Raw genomic sequence first — 19,614 nt, 5'->3', positions numbered from 1 at the left:
TACCATCCTAAAAACAGAGCAAATGTATCGGTCTAATGTATCAGTCAATCAACGTCCATCCTTCGAAAATGTAAAAACATGGTCACGTGATACCGTGCCCCAGCTAGGTACTTGTGGTGCTTTCAGGACAAGTGGGAACTGTGACCTTCAGGTCGGAAGTCGGAGTTCTTCAAATATGCCCGAGTTTCCGGCTTGGAATTCCGTGTTGGATGACCATTCAAAAGATTTTGCCCAGTCAGAGTTCTTTTTTTCCCCAGTTGTCTTGAATGCACTGTAGTAGGAAGTGGAGATTTCCGAGTTCCCAGTTGTTTTGAATGTGGCATTGGTAGAGACGAACTTCATGGGATTATCGCGCTAACGTGCACACTAGCCAGCAAACGTTACAGGTGGAGCCGAAAAATAATATCGATGTCAAATGGAAGATACTTTGGATCAATTTCTAACGGTGTAGACTGAAAATAAATATAACTGTTACAGGTAAGTCATGTAGGCCTATTCGTATTCGAATTTTCGCGAGCAGCATTTGTTGGGTTGTTCTTCATGGGTGAGGTCAATTTGTAACTAGTGAAATTATTTTCAACTAACGTTAGCAAGCTAACTAGCCAGCAACCTTGGTAGCAGGTAAAGTGGTGTAACAAGATTATTATAAAAATCATGCACTCCTTTTAGTGGACACTTTTGGCTAGTTTTAATGTGTAACGTTAGTGATTTAATTTTACCTGTCCTAATCAGTAATAATTCAATAAACTTCAATTTTAGCCCGAATAAAGTAGTGTTATAGCACGTCCTTTTTATAACTCACCTGTCATTACTTCAATGTCTTTATCAGAATCAGGAATGTAATATTTTACATCGGATTTATGACATAGTCCAGGTGTGAGGTTGAATCAGCAGCTGCATCACAGTCAAGTCAGAAACATTGACCAGCTGTCCTAAAGATAATTATGCAACTTGTCCTATTAATTATAAGAGAAGTGCTTTCAATCATGTATTATATGGGACCTATTTTTGACTAGCTGTCCATTGTTTTTAATCTATTCTCATCAACACAGACTGACATTAAATATCTGAACAATAAGCTATATTTTCAATTTATTTAAAGATTGTTTACATTGTAATAGGGAAATGGGTTTATGTCAATGAATATGTAAATAACCCATTAAACATATTGCATAATTGGTAGAATGCTCTATGTTTATTTAATCTGTCCAGAAGAGATTAATGAACATGTTGTCATTGTTGTGTATTATCGACAGACAATTGCACTGGGATTTGACACACAATGTCAAATCCCAGTGCAATTGGTACGCTGCATAACAGCTCAGAGGCAGGAAACATTTGTGTAAATTCTCTAAATCAATAGGGATTGATTTTACCAGTGGAAACACATTGGACATGACCAGCCTTGTATGCCGATATTCCTAGTGGCAAAGTGGGACCTGGTCAATTAAATAGTCAATGTGTCAGTTGGCAGAAGTTGGGTATTCCCATGAAACCGTAAGGAGGAGCCTCTGTGAGCAGTCTGAGATTTGGAGGAGTTCATATTTTCCTTTGTCTCCCAGCTCCTGCTGAGACTTGCCCATGATGTGTTTGTGTAGGCAGCCTAGCCATGCATGTTTCACTGATTGTGCTCAATTTGTTAGAACAGGGCCTAGTAAATAAAAGGTTGTCTGTTTATACTCAAGTCATTGAATAAAACATTGTATCATAAATTGTTATAGCCTATATGAAGTCCCCAGTGGCTGATCTCACTATTCATAACCCTGGTCATTCATAACCCCATTCATGGAAAAAAAGTTTTGCAATTAGTTGTATTATTCCAGCTAATTAACTTTCTCATCCTAATAACACATCTGGTGGCCTATTGTCATCTTGATAAAATTATTTATTTTAGTAATCTGAGCTAGTGAAACATAACCTTGTCCTGAACTGGGCGTGTGTTTTCCACACAATGGTGTTTCACAACAGTGGCTATGACACAAGGAGTGTCAGTGGTGAACTCCCAGTTTCCTGTTCAAACCCAGCCCCATGGAACACACTGTCACTGCCATTCACTGCTCTGGTAAATCAGTTACAGTACAACTCAATTCTGGGCAGCAGTAGCCTACAGATTAGCACAGGGCATTTTTGCTCAAGTCAAATGTAGAAGCACTAAGGCCCAGGCCCTATTCTCAGACCATCTGCACCAAATCAATCTCCAGATTATGAAATTGGAGTGTCAGTACAAATTTGGGTTTTAGTATTCTGGGGGCTGCCATAGCAGGCCTGCCACAAAGTACACATTTGGATTCCCTTTGCCTACTCTAGTGGAGCGCTACATTTTGAACTATGCCAGAGGTGATTGAACTTAATATCCACGACTAAAAATATCTTAATGACAGGAGACTCCAGAACTGTTTAGAGAGCGTGGCGGTCTTGACCCCTGTTGGATTCCTGTAAACCTTTTCTGGCTGAAATTGTCTGATCACCTCCACATCTCTTCTCACTTAAGACTTTCCTGCTTTTTACAGGTGGCCTTTGAACCCTAATCCTTTCCAACTTTTCTCCCTCTAGGCCAATAGTGTTGACACTCAATGAATGTCAATGTCATTGTCGCTATATACAGTGCCTTCATAAAATATTCAAACCGTTTTACTTATTCCACATTTTGTTGTTACAGCCTGAATTCAAAATGGATTTAGAAAAAGAATTGGGGCCGAGGTTTTCATAACAATCGGACATCGGTATTTTTGGACACCGATTTGGCTGATAATTATTTTTTTTTAACACCTTTATTTAACTAGGCAAGTCAGTTAAGAACACATTCTTATTTTCAATGACGTCCTAGGAACGGTGGGTTAAATGCCTTGTTCAGGGGCAGAACGACAGATTTTTACCTTGTCAGCTCGGGGATTCAATCTTGCAACCTTACAATTAACTAGTCCAACGCTCTAACCACCTGCCTTACATTGCACTCCACGAAGAGCCTGCCTGTTACGCGAATGCAGTAAGAAGCCAAGGTAAGTTACTAGCTACCATTAAACTTATCTTATAAAAAAACTATCAATCAATCATAATCACGTGGTTGATGATATTACTAGTTTATCTAGCGTGTCCTGCGTTGCATATAATCGATGCGGTGCGCATTCGCGAAAAAGGACTATCGTTGCTCCAACGTGTACCAAACCATAAACAGCAATGCCTTTCTTAAAATCAATACACAAGTATATATTTTTAAACCTGCATATTTAGTTAATATTGCCTGCTAACATCAATTTCTTTTAACTAGGAAAATTGTCACTTCTCTTGCAACAGAGTCAGGGTATATGCAACAGTTTGGGCGGGCGGCCTGGCTCGTTGCGAACTGTGTGAAGACTATTTCTTCCTAACAAAGACAGCCAACTTTGCCAAACGGGGGATGATTTAACAAAAGCGCATTTGCGAAAAAAGCACAATCGTTGCACGACTGTACCTAACCATAAACATCAATGCCTTTCTTAAAATCAATACACAGAAGTATATATTTTTAAGCCTGTATATTTAGCTAAAAGAAATCCAGGTTAGCAGGCAATATTAACCAGGTGAAATTGTGTCACTTCTCTTGCGGTCATTGCACGCAGAGTCAGGGTATATGCAACAGTTTGGGCCGCCTGGCTCGTTGCGAACTAATTTGCCAGAATTTTACGTAATTATGACATAACATTGAAGGCTGTACAATGTAACAGGAATATTTAGACTTATGGATGCCACCCGTTAGATAAAATACGGAACGGTTCTGTATTTCACTGAAAGAATAAACATTTTGTTTTCGAGATGATAGTTTCCGGATTCGACCATATTAATGACCTAAGGCCCGTATTTCTGTGTGTTATTATGTTATAATTAAGTCTATGATTTGATAGAGCAGTCTGACTGAGTGATGGTAGGCAGAAGCAGGCTCGTAAGCATTCATTCAAACAGCACTTTCGTGCGTTTGCCAGCAGCTCTTCGCAATGCTTCAAGCATTGCGCTGTTTATGACTTCAAGCCTATCAACTCCCGAGATTAGGCTGGTGTAACCGATGTGAAATGGCTAGCTAGTTAGTGGGGTGCGCGCTAATAGCGTTTCAAAAGTTACTCGCTCTGAAACTTGGAGTAGTTGTTCCCCTTGCTCTGCATGGGTAACGCTGCTTCGAGGGTGGCTGTGTCGATGTGTTCCTGGTTTGAGCCCAGGTAGGAGCGAGAGCGACGGAAGCTCTACTGTTACACTGGCAATACTAAAGTGCCTATAAGAACAACCAATAGTCAAAGGTATATGAAATACAAATCGTATAGAGAGAGAGAGTCCTATAATTCCTATAATAACTACAACCTAAAACTTCTTACCCGGGAATATTGAAGACTCATGTTAAAAGGAACCACCAGCTTTCATATGTTCTCATGTTCTGAGCAAGGAACTTAAACGTTAGCTTTCTTACATGGCACATATTGCACTTTTACTTTCTTCTCCAACACTTTGTTTTTGCATTATTTAAATCAAATTGAACATGTTTCATTATTTATTTGAGGCTAAATTGATTTTATTGATGTATTGTATTAAGTTAAAATAAGTGTTCATTCAGTATTGTAATTGTCATTATTACAAATAAATAAAAAGAATCGGCCGATTGATCGGCATCGGCTTTTTTGGGTCCTCCAATAATCGGTATCGGCGTTGAAAAATCATAATCGGCCGACCTCTAGTCCACTTAAAAAGTCGTCCCGCGGCTGAATTTAGTTGATGATCCCTGTTGTAGGCATTCCTGCTTGTCTTCAATGCTTGAAAATATCTGTCAAACACAGTGAATAACAACTTGTAGTCATTCAAACCAGCTGTAGTGCTTAACTGTAGTCCCCCTCGCCTGAGGCGTAAAGTATGTGTGCTCTCCCTGCTCTGCCAACAGTTGAGCAGTCGCTAGCATGCACCAGCTCGTTTCTGTGTTTTTAAAGTAACAACAAGGAACCAGCATGTTTTTTTTTTTTTGTCTATTTAACAGTATTTCTGTGTTTTTGATCTTCGAAAGAAATTAGTCCTCAGTGTTTTGTGTTGCCTGTCATGGATAGGGCCCTAGGTTTTTCTTGTGCATGTGACCTGGCTTGGAAAAACTCTGCATGGGCCCTTGTTTAGTCTAAAGGACAGTCTAAGCACAGTCTACACAACGGATCCAACGGAGGGTCGTTTGTGTAGCGCTCTACATAATTCTTAGTACTTTTGTGAGGCTGAATTTTTGGAACTCGACGCAAACAGAGCTCTGTTTCCGTAGACTGAAATCACTGTGGAGAACCCTTAACTAGGGCCCAGGGTTTGTCCTAGTCAGGTCAGGTCTTATGGTAAGGAAAAACTCAAGTGCTCTAGTCATAGGAGCAGAAGGGATCCAACCCAAGTATTAAAACCAGTGAATCACAGGAACCTCTGAGTGTTAAATTAGATAATCAGTGTGATTTGCATGCATGCCCCAACCTGAGCATATTCCCAGCTGCTAGTATCCTGGTAATCAGAAGAAAGCGGTACACACCCAGGTCCTTATCATTGGGGGCAGACAGACAGGAAGAGAGAGTAAGGGAGGTGGAGACCTCTTAATTTCTTTCTTTTAGCCAGTTGGATCATAAAATTAATATGATCTATATTTTGTCTTTAGACTACTTCATGCCGTCTATGTTGAGTCGCTCTCACTCATGTATTGTGTTCTCATGTCCCTAGATGAGAGCCTCAGGACCAGCATAAAGATCCCCTGAATTGGGAAGTTTGAACTACCACATCCTACAACAGTACCTGGGACAGCATGGATTCTCTCCTGAGCTACAGAGGAGATAGCAGCAGCGGCAAGTGTTTATGTTGGAGGCTGATACCAACATAGCTATCGACCATCAGAACACTAATACTGGAGTCTCTATAGAGACATGAACTGCTGTCCTTGATCTACAGTGTGTTATTGTGTAAGCAGTACTAAGCAGTGCTCCCACACACCCCCTCCCACCTGGGCACTACGCCATGTCTCCTCTCTCTGCTCTGGGTGTTTTCTGTGGATTGTTCCTTCCTCTGTCTCTCAGTGAATACAACACTCACAACTGTATCCCACGGAAGAGTGTCCTTTACCAGGGTAAGTCCCTCACTCTCACTTGTCCCCTGTTTTCTCATAACGGTGTAGTGGAGTGCATCTGTTTCCTCAAATATTAAAAAGTTGGCCTTATAACTAGTGAATGAACACACACACACAGTTTGTGATACAGAGCAATCATTGAGTTTTCGAATGCTTTCCTGTTTAGACAATATGAAGCTGTTCAGAGAGGAAGGGATTTGTAACTACTCCACCATGTTGGTTCGAGAGGATTTGGGCCTGCTGCTGCTCGGGGCTCGAGAGGCTGTCTATGCCCTGGACATCAATGATATCTCCATCAAGAAGTCATGGGTATTCAGTTATCCTGTTTAGCTATCAGTTATCCTGTATCATTTGCATACATCATTTTATAAGTCACAAATGGACTGCAATAAAAGGCTCCTGTAACTACTCTGCTGTGACCTAATACCAATGTCTTGGAACCATAAATCCATTACCTAGAACATACTTTGATGTGCAGCTCTCTGTTGTTAGGTGTACTGGCGGGTCACCAAGGAGAAACAGATGGAGTGCACATACAAAGGGAAACATGCTGAAGTAAGTGGCTCCATCAATCATGAAACAGTTCTCCCCACAGATATATGTGAAGTGAGTTGTTTATCTGAACTCCAACTGAAGACATGACAAACAGAGCCAGATAAATACACTGAAATCCATAAAATGACTATATTTTTCATCCCTGTTCTCTTGCAGATCGAATGCCGTAACTACATCCGGACGCTGCATAAAGTGGATGATGGCAGAATGTATGTGTGCGGGACAAATGCTTTCAGCCCCACCTGTGATTACATGGTAAGTATAGCTTGGCCAGTGCAGGACAGCTAGGACATCTTCCTGTAAGAATAGCTCTGGTGTTTGAAGCTATCATGTGATTGCTGCAGACAGGCAGTTGTCACTGAATATTTACAGTGAGTGTGAAATGCTTGCATACTACAGACACCTTCCTTCTCTCTCTCTACTGTTAGTGGCTACTGAGTGTAACACATTTTGCCCTCTGGGAATTAGTATAAAGTATATGCCTACCTCTCACTCCCTGAAACAGTGTGAATGAATACAACTAAATAGTGGCTTTGTTTGTGACCCTGACAGACGTATTCTGAAGGACAGCTGAGGCTAGAGGAAGCGCAGGAGGAGGGAAAAGGGAAATGCCCCTTTGATCCCTTCCAGAGATACTCCTCCATCATGGTCGGTATGTACTGTGCCTCTCTGTCTGTCTCTGGTTATCTGCTCTCACACAATGACAGACTTGTGCATCCACTGAAGTTCAATGTGCACCAACTAAAAAGTGGGGTTTCAAAGGGGGGGGGGGTGTAAAGTGAAGTGGCTGGGTTCAAGTTTTCTGCTTTATGGCTCAATGTGTTTGTATTACTTTGAGTTGTCAGTGGCAAAATTAAAGATTGCACCTGTAATTCTCCAAATACTTACAATATTATTTACTTTGCTTGAAGATCCATTATGTTTCCCCCTTGTAATTCTTGTTATGTCTCTGATCTGCCAGGAAATGACCTGTACTCTGCTACCTCAATCAACTTCCTGGGCTCTGAGCCTGTGGTTCTCCGCAGCTCTTCCTCTGCTCTCCGCACCGAGTTTAAGAGCTCCTGGCTCAACGGTCAGCTCTCCTTCTCTGTTCATACTTGTTATAAACTTGTATACTGCTATACACCATGCCTTATATTCTATTCATTTGTGCACCATATCTCCTAACACCTGCAGATTAACTTTGAATGTAAAATGTATCCATAGCATTTTACATACTCTGTGCCTTGAATAATAGCCTAGATCCTATAGGTCTGTGTTTTTGAATTATGAAACTGAACTTCAACTACTCCTGTAAAACAGTTCCTGATAGGTAGCGTAATAAGTGCTCATTATGGTTTGATTTCAGAACCCAACTTTGTGTACATGGACCTTGTCCCCGAGAGCAATAACAACCCAGAGGGCAATGATGATAAGGTCTACCTGTTCTTCAGCGAGAACGCCATGGAGTATGACTTCTACAACAAGCTCATGGTGTCACGAGTGGCTCGTGTATGCAAGGTAACAACTTGCTAGAAATTTACTTTCAGCTGCAAGAAATACAAGTTTCATTGGTCCATACATGGTATTTTAAATATAAAGAAAGGACAGTATGTGTACAATGTTTAAACAGTGCAAGGGTATAGTGTGTGCATGTGTCCCTTCTCTCCAAAAGTATTCACTTTTTGACTAGAACTAACACTGTGTAGGGGGATATGGGCGGCCAGCGGACGCTCCAGAGGAAGTGGACGTCGTTCCTGAAGGCTCGTCTGGACTGCTCTCTGCCAGAGTCCAGCCTGCCCTCCATTGTACAGGATGTCTTCCTACTCAAAAATGATGACTGGAGCAAAAGTGTTTTCTACGCGGTGTTCACTCCCCAGTCGTGAGTATTCTCAGTAGAATCCAGTGGCTTTAAAGTTGGTAACATTGTTTCAGTAGGAAGTGGACTGAGATTCTCACTGTTTTAAATGGTTGCTTTACACGCACGTTTACCATAATCATAGGGCCAGGAGTTTTCCCCAACCATGTGACCTGACCAGGTAAAAGCCCCGGCTAATAGAGGGCTAACTATAACTCTGGCCCAGGGTATTTATCACGTGGTCAGGAAAGACATAGGGCCCTAACCATGATATATACTGGTGGTTTGAAAACATCAAACATGTTTTTCTGACTGTGTGTTTGCGCTAGGAGCTTGTCCGACATCTCTGCAGTGTGTGCGTACAGTGTGTCAGCTATCGGAGACGTGTTCAATAAGGGGAAGTTTAAGACGCCAGTGACTGTGGAGACGTCCCATGTGAAGTGGGTAATGTACAGTGGAGAGGTGCCCACCCCCAGACCTGGAGCTGTAAGTCCCAATTTAATATCATTGTGAATCTCTAAATGGTTTAGGGCCACAAAAGGAAATTATCAACTTTTCTACATTTGAACTACTAACTCAGCACTAATAAATGTATTATCATTGTGTTATCAAGTTATTACCACTCATCAATCCTTTGTTTTTCAGTGCATTAACAATGCAGCGCGGGCCCTTGGGATGGAGCGCTCCCTGGACCTGCCAGACAAGACCCTGCAGTTCATCAGGGACCGGCCCCTCATGGACGAGGCCGTGCGCCCTCTGACCGGGGGTCCGCTGCTGGTCAAAAAAGGTGCCATGTTCACACGCCTGGTGGTGGACAACGTGCTAGCTCTTGATGGAGAGAGATACGCAGTCATGTTCATCGGCACAGGTACAGCACACACACAGCCCCAAAACCAGACTTCTTCTGGCAGTGGATATCAATGACATGGGTGTCCTTCTCTTCTTACAGAGAACGGCTATGTGCAGAAGGCAGTGAACTATGCTGGGGAGATGTTCATCATTGAGGAAATACAGCTGTACCAGACCCCAGAGGCTATCCGGACGCTACGCCTCTCCTCCAGCACGGTAACACTAACTCAAGTCAATCAAACTTGATTTGTATAGCGCATTTAACAAATGCGTTCTTCAAATTTCTTATTGGCAACTCGGGTTTAAACCCCCAAGGTGCAGCAACATTTTACAAAGCATTTTGCAAAACAACATTTTACTGATAAAGTTAATTCATACAATGTAAACATAACGGTTTTACATGATCAATGTCAGTTTATTGTTGTCTACAGGCACTTCTGCAGACCGATGGTTACTCATTTACGTTTTATTTCCTTGGCACTTACAATAGAGCATTCAAGGAGAATGGCATTGTCATTGCTGTTACTAACAGTGAGTGGAGCCGACTCATCGAGCTGCTGACACTCATGTGGTATTTGCTTGTTTGTATTCTTGTTTCCCCAGGGTCAGTTGTATGCAGGCTCAGATTTTGGAGCAGTGCAGATGCCTCTGAGTGACTGTGGCCACTATGAGTCGTGTCTGGACTGTGTCTTGGGCAGAGACCCTTACTGTGGATGGGACCTCTCCACTGGCATCTGCTCTGCTGTGGCCAGTTCATCCTCTGACACGTACGCTCCCTACTAGCATTTTCACTGGAGAGTAACCTCTGACTTTAAAGATTACAAGTGTTTACTATATGTTAGAATTTAAGTATACACTTGATATATTAGAGTATTTGTCTTTCAGGAACATGATTCAAAGTCTAAAAGATGGTGATATATCAAAATGTCCAAAATCAGGTAAGTTGATTTCACAATATTGAAATGTTCAGCACATTACCAACAAAGAACAGATCTAGTCATCACTTCCTTTGACAAGTAGATACACATAGAAATAATTGCGTTTTTTGTGTATGTGTGTTGCAGAGACTGTGAAGCCAGAGAACTACACCTTAGTCCCTGGGAACAACATCAAGCTGCCGTGCCATCCTGCCTCCAACCTGGCTCAGGTACACTGGCTCTTCTTAGGGCAACAGCTGCACGCTGACGCTAAGTATTACATCTACATCGGAGGAATCCTAATTCTTAATGCCTCTGCCTCCGATGCGGGCCAGTACACCTGTGAGTCTGTAGAGCAGGTGAAAAGCAGACCACACACCAGGACTATGGCAGTCTATCAACTGCGGCCCCACACTAAGGCAGAGGATGTGGAGGAGGCGAGTGAGATGACGACAGAGTCCCCCCATAGCCACAATACCCCACTACCAGAGGTGCCACAGACTTTGGAGCCCCCTCTCCCTCCTGAGTCATGGAGTGTAGACAGCAGGGTGGTAGGCCTGCAGGTGGCGGTAGCTCTCCTCTCTCTGATGCTGCTTGGTCTAGTAGCCTGGAATCTATATAAAAGAAGCTTTAGAAACAGATCTTCAGAGAACTCAGGTGCGGGCCAGGTGAAAAGGCTGTCAGTTGACTACATTCAAAATAGGACTTCAGTGATTAAGTTGCTGGGACCCACACCCAGTCATAACGCAAACAATAACCATCACGCTGTCGTAGCTTTCAAAGGGAATGGGGAGCACCACTTTTCTCCGGGAGGCAACATTTCTACTATGGATGGGTTGGGTTACATTGACAACGAGTCAGAGATCTGACCCTGAGTGTTAACCATTCTCTGGGGTTTGCTCTCTCTCTCTCACCAGGCAGCTGATTTAGGACACTATGGAAATGTCAAGCTCTGTACATTGGACTTGCAATAGAGGGGAATGTTTTATATTTTTCTAGGAATTGTCCAGAAAAACATTTTCCCACCAGGTTGAATTTATTTTATATATATATATATATAAGAAATGAATGGTAAATAATGTATTGTTGTGAGTCACTTATTGTAAATATGAATAGAATGTTTCTAAACACTTCTACGTTAATGTGGCTACAGATAGTCCTGAATGAATTGTGAATAATGAGAAAGTTACAAATCAAATATCATACCCACCTCTCACAATTACAATAACAGGGGAAGTTAGCATTTCTTGGGGGGTATGATATTTGTGCATCTAACTTTCTCACTCATAATTATTCACAATTTCCTTCAGGACCATCTGTAATCATGGTAGCATCCACATTAATGTAGAAGTGTTCAGAAGCATTTTTTATTTAAAATAAAAGTGACTAAGATGACAATACATTATCTATCATTAATTTCTATTGGGCACAAAATAATCTGAAACCCTACCAAAACAAACAGCAAATGCATCCTACAAGTTTGTAGAAAGGGAAAGACCTAGTCAGTTGTACAACTGAATGCATTCAACTGAAATATGTCTTCCGAATTTAACCCAACCCCTCTGAATCAGAGAGGTGCGTGCGGTGGGCTGCCTTAATCAACATCCACGTCTTTGGCGCCCGGGGAACACTGGGTTAACTGCCTTGCTCAGGGGCAGAACGACAGTCACAAGCTTGATGTAATAATCGTGTGCTAGGAATATGGGACCAAATACTGAACTTTTGACTATTTTAATACACATAAGTGAATTTGTCCCAATACTTTTGGTCCCCTAAAATGGGGGGTGGAGGTGGAAGAGAGAGAGACTGACTATGTACAAAAAGTTCTGTAATTTCTAAACGGTTCACCCGAGATGGATGAAAATTACCCTCAAATTTAATCTGACATTCTGCACTTCAACCTCAGCCATTGTATCATTTAAAATCCAAAGTGCTGGAGTGCATAGCCAAAACAACAATGTGCCACTGTCCCAATACTGTTGGTGCTCACTGTACTGTGCTAAATATTTTGTATAGTTATGGTATATTTCAAATATTATGTATTTGTTTTAAAGGCACAGTGGAGTCAAAATGTGATTTTCCTATATTTTGTATATACAGTACTAGTCAAAAGTTGACACCTACTCATTCCAGGGTTTTCCTTTATTTTCTACATTTTCTACATTGTAGAATAAGTGAAGACATCAAAACTATTAAATAACACATATGGAATCATGTAGTAACCAAAAAGTGTTAAACAATAAAAGTACATTGAGTTCTTCAAAGTAGCCACCCTTTGCCTTGATGACAGTTTTGCACACTCTTGGCATTCTCTCAACCAGCTTCATGAAGTAGTCACCTGGAATGCATTTCAATTAACAGGTGTGCCTTAAGTTAATTTGTGGAATTTCTTTCCTTTTAATGCATTTGAGCCAATCAGTTGTGTTGTGACAAGGTAGGGGAGGTATACAGAAGATAGCCCTATTTGGTAAAAACCAAGTCCATATTATGGCAAGAACAGCTCAAATAAGCAAAGAGAAACAACAGTCCATCATAACTTTAAGACATGAAGGTCAGTCAATCCGGGAACAATTCAAGAACTTTGAAACTTTCAAGTGCAGTCACAAAAACCATCAAGCGCTATGATGAAACTGGCTCTCATGAGGACCAGCACAGTTACCAGCCTCAGAAATTGCAGCCCAAATAAATGCTTCAGAGTTTAAGTAACAGACACATCTCAACATCAACTGTTCAGAGGAGACTGTGTGAATCAGGCCTTCATTGTCAAATTGCTGCAAAGAAACCACTACTAAAAGGACACCAATAATAAAGAGACTTGCTTGGGCCAAGAAACATGAGCAATGGACCGGTGGAAATTTGTCCTTTGGTCTGATGAGTCCAAATTTGAGATTTTTGGTTCCAACCGCCGTGTCTTTGTGACGTAGAGTAGGTGAACGGATGATCTCTGCATGTGTGGTTCCCACCGTGAAGAATGGAGGTGTGGGGGTGCTTTGCTGGTGCCAGTCTGATTTATTTAGAATTCAAGGCACACTTAACCAGCATGGCTACCACAGCCTTCTGCAGCAATACGCCATCCCATCTGGTTTGCGCTTAGTGGGACTATCAATTGTTTTTCAACAGAACAATGACATAACAACTCCAGGCTGTGTAAGGGATATTTGACCAAGAAGGAGAGTGATGGAGTGCTGCATCAGATGACCTGGTCTCCAATCACCAGCCTCAACCCAATTGAGATGTTTGGGATAAGTTGGACCGCAGAGGGAAGGAAAAGCAGCCAACAAGTGCTCAGCATATGTGGGAACTCCTTCAAGACTGTTGGGAAAGCATTCCCGGTGAAGCTGGTTGAGAGAATACCAAGTGTGCAAAGCTGTCAAAGGCAAAGGGTGGCTACTTTGAAGAATCTCAAATATATTTTGATTTAACACTTTTTTGGTTACTGCATGATTCCGTGTGTGTTGTTTCATAGTTTTGATGTCTATTATTCTACAATGTAGAAAATAGTCAAAATAAAGGAACTCTTGAATGAGTTGTCCTTTTGACTGGTACTGTATGTATATGTAGCAGAAAAGCTATATATAAAAACGGTCCTCAGTGGTGTATGGGTAAAAATAAATGTACAAAAATTTAAATGTATAGCAAATGTCAGTCATTTCACTGGAATTTGTTTTTCTTCTGGGAGTTTGTTTTTGTTTTACACAATGATGGACAGATGAGGTCTGCCTGTCATAATGTCCCTGCCATTATGATCTACTGAAAGCTGTGAATACAGTATTGGTATGGCATTTTGTACTGTATTTCATTCTATTGAAAATAAATACATACTTTAAAGTATGAAGTAAACACAATGTCATGTGATAATTGTCAATGAGGAAGAGAAGCTGAATAACAACAGTCAGAAGGTCTGAATAAGAATATTTACTGAAATGTTTAAGTTGGTGAGTCATTGCTAGTCTCGTACAACCCATCCTGATCTCGAAAGCTTACATTCTGTTTCACTACGTGGACACAGTATCTATGTAGCGAAACAGAATGAAAGCTTGCAAGATCAGGATGGTTCGTGCTAGGCTTAGTCATTGCAGCAACACATTTGAAGTATTTTCAAGAATGTCTTCTAAATATTCACTACAGAATGACATGCATTACAGACAAGCCATACAAAACAAACTCAAAATAAACCTCATTATGGTAGTTAACCCTGGAGAGGAACACTGGAGTATGTGATTTAACTTTTATTTTTCTATTCAAGATCAGTGGCTGCTGCTCTCCCAGCCACATTGTAAACACCAGGCTCCAGCCTGGAACACACTGACTGAGATGAGCTGTTTTGGAGCACTGGCTAGAGAAGGGGTATTCCACAACAGGGCACTGACCATCAAAAGCAAAGAAAGATCAGTGCACTGCACAGGATGAGTGAAAGATAAAAGGCTCAGGTTGAATAAGAAGGATACAATATCTAGCATAAGTGGCGTTTAAGCACATTTCTCATTGGCTTCGTCTAGTAGCAGTACTTAAGGCGACAGTCAAGGGGGGAAAAAAATTAACATGCAAATACTGCATGTACGATTAAGGCGCATTTAGTTTTCAGAAACAAGGCAAAAGCAGATCAAGCAAGAAGAAAAGGTATCAAAAACAAACACTTGTGATATCAATAAAAAACTAAATACATCTCATCACTAAATAAAAAATGCACTATTTAAACATCCATATTTCCAACTGCAAGGAGAACCCTGATCCTTCAGTCATGTCCAGTAGTGTTAAGGCTTTTGTTGTTTTCATGAAGTACAGTATTGTATTGGCAAGAATTGATCACCGAATATGGCTGCCAAAATTGATCCAAAAACTTATTTGGAATCACCTTGCTTCTTTTCTGTTTCAGACATATCAATATTGTTGAACAGTATCAATTCTGCTACTGTAATATAAAAGACCCCTAGCTCTCCAAGTACAAATGAAAATCATATTTTTTTTATTTCAGTCGCTCTTTCAAATATGAGGGAACAGATTCAAATTGAGAGTAGAAAATAATACATGTAATGGATCATATTTTGGATCTCCATCACATATTTTTCCAACAATATAAGGCTTAGATGTGTTTCCCTGGAAAAGCTTCCCACTCCAGTAAACAATCTCTATAACAGTGGCCTCTTAAATCTAAAACAAAATACTGCTGAATAAAATCAGCTGATTATGCCTTTTTTTTCATAACATTCTTACTTAAATTCCAGCTATGCATTTCATATAGTGTCAAGGTGAGATTGTACTAGTGTGGTGTGGTGGACCATCTTGCGTGCCATGGAAGAAAGTGCTCTGTCTCCATCTAGAGTCCACTTAGGGTTTTATTTACCAGGGGCCATTGTCTGGGTAGCTTGGCACAGCAGCAGGGTATTGGGGTAGGCTTGGGCCAGTTTCATTGACAGCATTGAAGCCGGCCTCTCTCACAGGGGCACTCTTCCAGAGTCCAGTGGTCCACTCTTCCTGTGCACGCTCAAAGCTGCCCCCTCCACCACGGTACATCCTATGAACCTGATAGAAGCAGACAAACCAACCAGTCATACTGTCATGAAAGTTAATTCTATTTCCTTGCCTACAATGAGAATTGTCAAAATGGCTGTGTATTTTTTCTTGTTTGTGTGTGTGTTTCCAGGTGCTCGTGCATTTTTCAGGTGTGTGTGTGTGTGCGCGCTGGACTCACCCTGATGAGAACCAGTCCCATCAATACAGTCACCAGAGTAAAGAGCAGAGCTGAGAATAGCATGACTACAGCAGAACCCACGTTGTAGCTGAAAAACAGCACTGTCGCGATCCAACCACTTTGGGGGTTCGTCAGAGTGGTGGAGCAGTGGGGTTAGTATTTGTCAATGGCATGAATACTGGATTACATCAACTGTAGTTATTCACCTATCACAGCATGACACTGCAGTGAGTAAAATTAAGGTGGCATTGATACATAACCTACAGGTGATCTTTATTGCCAAACTGAAGATTTTAAACTGAAGATTTTTCTATATTCCTGAGGTAAGTGAAACACAAGCCATTCAGATATAGCAGCCAAAGTCCTAGACAGTCCTTTCCAGGCTTGAGGAAATAAAATATTCATACTCACCAAGCACCCCAACCAGAGATGCCCACAGTCTGAATGAGAGCAAGAACCCACTGGAGGAAGAAGATGAAGAAAAAGGCCATGAAGTTGAAGGAACTGTCAGCCCTAAGAAAGACAAAGGAAGTTATGAAGTCAGTCAAGAAAATTGTATTTGGAGTGCAAAATGATAGATGTTTGGCTTGACGTTTGTTGAGTGGACCTTACCGAAAGGCCTTGTAGAGAGGTCTAAACCAGCATGTGTAGCTGCACGGACTGAAGAGAAGAAGCCAGAGCAGGGAAAGGCCAAAATTGGCTACACTTCCCCCTCCTGCCCACCAAGCTATGCATGACACCACGTTCACACACAGTGTGACTGAATACACTGCAGAGAGAAGCAGAGACAGCAGAAAACATGAACATATTCACTCAGAATTGAATGAAACACAGTCCAGTTCCCAGAATAGGCCTATGTGTGACTCAATAAAGATTGTTGGTGTAACTCACACATCCAGAGGTTGTAGACCCTGCGCACCAGCTGTCGGTGCGGGGCTGGGATCTCCTCCTCCACATTCTGGTAAAAGCAGGGCTTGATTCGCAGGAACTTAGGCAGAGGTGGGAAGTTGTTGACCCGCTCTGAAAACGGATGATTACATGTGGGAAAACAGGATGTCAGTGCAGAGATGGCACAGGAAAACAAGAATACAGTGAAATGTTTGATTTTTTGAGACGATATTATAACAAATGGTGAGGTATAGAATAGTGAAAGTGGTCAGTGTTGATCTTTATGTCCACAATTTAACTACGAGAATTCATGATTCTATTACCATAACATACAACAAATTAATAAATACAGTTACATGTCAGGATATTATTTGACAATAATTCGTATTGTTTTGACAATCGTAATATTATTTTTGCACTAGTTGGCTGTAGCTGCACCCAAACTCCAGTATTTCTCCATCTTCTTTTTAAATAGGGAGACAATTTGATTTCAGAACTTATTTCCATGAGTCATCAAAACTTGTTTTCTCATGGCTCCCTCTTGTCCAGCTGCAGCAGACATATGGTGAGCAATACGTTTGAAACATCGAATCGCAATACATATAGAATCTTGAGAATTGCAACACATCGTATCGGCACCAATGTATCGCGATAATATATCGTGAGATCCCTAGCAATTCCCAGCCCTACTGAGTATGGTATGGCTATTTGAATAAAAGTATTGAGTGTGTCACTTATAATCTGTGTCATGCACATGCATTACTTGTAGCAGGTACATGTCATGTTTCATGAAGAACATAATTGAATTGCAAAACATTTAAATACAAACCTGTCATTATGAAATCCTGTGTGTCCTTTCCTGCAACATAATACAAATAATTGGCGTACTTTACATCTCATAAAAAATTGTATGAAAAAAAAAAAGTATAAATAATTATCTGGGAACGTGCAGTGTCTAATTTACAACTAATCAACAACAAAACATACGTGCCCCTACTAGATATGGGTACGCTAGCTAGGAGGGCATTTTTTTGTAAACCCAGTTTAAATAATAAACGAACCTTTGATACATTTCTTATATTAAGTTAAGTAGCTAGCTATAATTTGGCAAGAAAATATAACACCACGCGTAAAATAAAATGTTTGAATAACTGTCCCTATTAGCAAGCTAACGTTAATTAGCTAAAGTAACGTTAAATTAGCTAGTACTGTCAGTATGTAGATGATGATTTGTTAGCGGTCTTCAGGCGAAATGGCATGAAAAGGTAAGCTGCCGAGTGTATACAATGAACTGGTTGATAGCAGATTCAATGTTAAAGAAATAAAGCTAGTGACTGCGTAACTTATTTTCTTGTAATTCAATGTTTTGCTAGCACCTACCTGAAAACCACTAACTCCAGTTCGGTTCGGGATGGTTGTCACTAGCTACCACAGCCACAAAGTTATAAACCCCGCCTATTTCTACAATCTATCTTCTTAAAAGCAGATTTTACAGTTTAACCTAACCTCAACCCTAACCTTTACCACATTGCTAACCTTATGCCTAACCTTAAATTAAGACCAAACCGCGACATTTAGTTTTTATATATTTTTACGATATAGGCCTATGTTGACTTTGTGTCTGTGCTATCTAGCTTGTAGTGGAAACCGTTGGGTCGCGTCCAACATAATCTCCCGCACTGTATTTAGGGAGTGGTAGTTCAACACAGGTCCCACCAAGGCAAATTTGAATACGATTGTTTCGATTGTGAAACTACAGATCCCGGGACCTATATAGCACGTGGAGGGAAGACGTGTGACTTCAGAGAGCGATGAATGATTCTTGTCCCTAGATATGATAACAACTACGTTATGGAAAATGGACAATTATGTATTTTCTTGATCAACTATCAGTTTTGTGGAGTTGATGTTGAATATTATTTTCTATTGTCAGAAGTTTACTATTGCCTGATTCCCTCGACATACGTTATATTGTATTTACCATATGGTTAGGCTACATATTGGTACCATACTGTGTCCTACAAATATTTTCTACAACACTTTTTGCACCCCACAGTAGCAGAAACCCAAACAGAATATATGAAGAAACTTCACTTCTGTTGATCTCAGTCATACCTAGTTAATCCATCACTACCTCTTCAATTTGCACCCCACACCTCAACAAAAGGCTAATACTTTTCCCAAACCATAGTATTTTCTGGTGATTTTCATTGAGACGTGATACTTGCCAACTGTATTCGCCAATGAGTTGATCAATGATCATTGTGTCTGTAACTCTGAATTGTATTTATTTGTTTAGAGAGTGCAATTGACAAGGAGGAGCCCTCGCATGAAATCCTTGTTGTGAGAGGAAGAGGATATCGACAAGAAAATATTTTCCTTTTATAGATTTCAGCCATACATCTTGTTGTTATTTTTTAGTACTACATTGATATTGATCACTGCATTGTTGGGTGTAGAGTTAGCAAGAAAGGCATTTCACAGTGCTTGTGCACTTGGGGCTCCTGAGTGGTGCAGTGGTCTAAGGCAATGCATCTCAGTGCAAGAGACGTCACTACAGACGTCCCATTGGGTGGTGCACAGTTGGCCCAGTGTCATCTGGGTTTGGCTGGTGTAGGCTGTCATTGTAAATAAGAATTTGTTCTTAACTGACTTACCTAGTCAAACAAACATGACATCAAATTGTATTGGTCACATATTTAGTAGATGTTATTGCAGGTGTAGCGAAATGCTTGCGCTTAGGAGATAGAAGCAGAGCTGCCATATCTGTCAGCGCCAT

At 41.0% G+C, this 19,614-nt stretch overlaps 2 protein-coding genes across 3 annotated transcripts; one reads left to right on the top strand and one right to left on the bottom strand.

Annotated features, from left to right (window-relative positions):
* The first annotated feature begins 141 nt into the window (after positions 1–141).
* LOC106613811 (semaphorin-4E) lies at positions 142–14,100 on the top strand. The gene is made up of 15 exons (XM_082956820.1): positions 142–477; positions 5,698–6,097; positions 6,264–6,406; positions 6,590–6,652; positions 6,809–6,907; positions 7,205–7,304; positions 7,614–7,724; positions 8,001–8,152; positions 8,341–8,513; positions 8,819–8,975; positions 9,135–9,357; positions 9,439–9,554; positions 9,942–10,105; positions 10,224–10,276; positions 10,403–14,100. Exons 2-15 carry the CDS (start codon positions 5,989–5,991, stop codon positions 11,122–11,124), a joined length of 2,385 nt encoding a protein of 794 aa, XP_082812946.1. The 5' UTR covers positions 142–477; positions 5,698–5,988; the 3' UTR covers positions 11,125–14,100.
* A 55-nt stretch (positions 14,101–14,155) lies between these two features.
* scam4 (Secretory carrier-associated membrane protein 4) lies at positions 14,156–18,242 on the bottom strand. 2 transcript variants are annotated; one of them, XM_014215730.3, is made up of 7 exons: positions 18,045–18,191; positions 17,665–17,694; positions 16,839–16,967; positions 16,560–16,716; positions 16,359–16,460; positions 15,948–16,065; positions 14,156–15,778 (listed from the first exon to the last, which is right to left on the bottom strand). In XM_014215730.3, the coding sequence occupies exons 2-7, from the start codon at positions 17,669–17,671 to the stop codon at positions 15,596–15,598; spliced, it is 696 nt and encodes a 231-aa protein (XP_014071205.1). In that variant the 5' UTR covers positions 17,672–17,694; positions 18,045–18,191; the 3' UTR covers positions 14,156–15,595.
* Between the last annotated feature and the right edge of the window lie 1,372 nt (positions 18,243–19,614).

The sequence above is a fragment of the Salmo salar genome, chromosome 10 (genome assembly GCF_965601325.2).
Source record: "Salmo salar chromosome 10, fSalSal1, whole genome shotgun sequence".
Lineage (NCBI taxonomy): Eukaryota > Metazoa > Chordata > Actinopteri > Salmoniformes > Salmonidae > Salmo > Salmo salar.
This window is presented reverse-complemented; position numbering and strand designations above follow the sequence as displayed.

Excerpts from the sequence above, each read along its gene's own strand:
- LOC106613811 (XM_082956820.1), top strand. The coding sequence starts at position 5,989 with ATGTCTCCTCTCTCTGCTCTGGGTGTTTTCTGTGGATTGTTCCTTCCT. Across the intron at positions 6,098-6,263 it reads GAAGAGTGTCCTTTACCAGG|ACAATATGAAGCTGTTCAGA; the intron begins GTAAGTCCCTCA and ends TTTCCTGTTTAG. Across the intron at positions 10,277-10,402 it reads ATCAAAATGTCCAAAATCAG|AGACTGTGAAGCCAGAGAAC; the intron begins GTAAGTTGATTT and ends TGTGTGTTGCAG.
- scam4 (XM_014215730.3), bottom strand. Across the intron at positions 16,717-16,838 it reads GGTCTACAACCTCTGGATGT|TGTATTCAGTCACACTGTGT; the intron begins GTGAGTTACACC and ends TTCTCTCTGCAG. Across the intron at positions 16,066-16,358 it reads ATCTCTGGTTGGGGTGCTTG|TGGTTGGATCGCGACAGTGC; the intron begins GTGAGTATGAAT and ends GAACCCCCAAAG.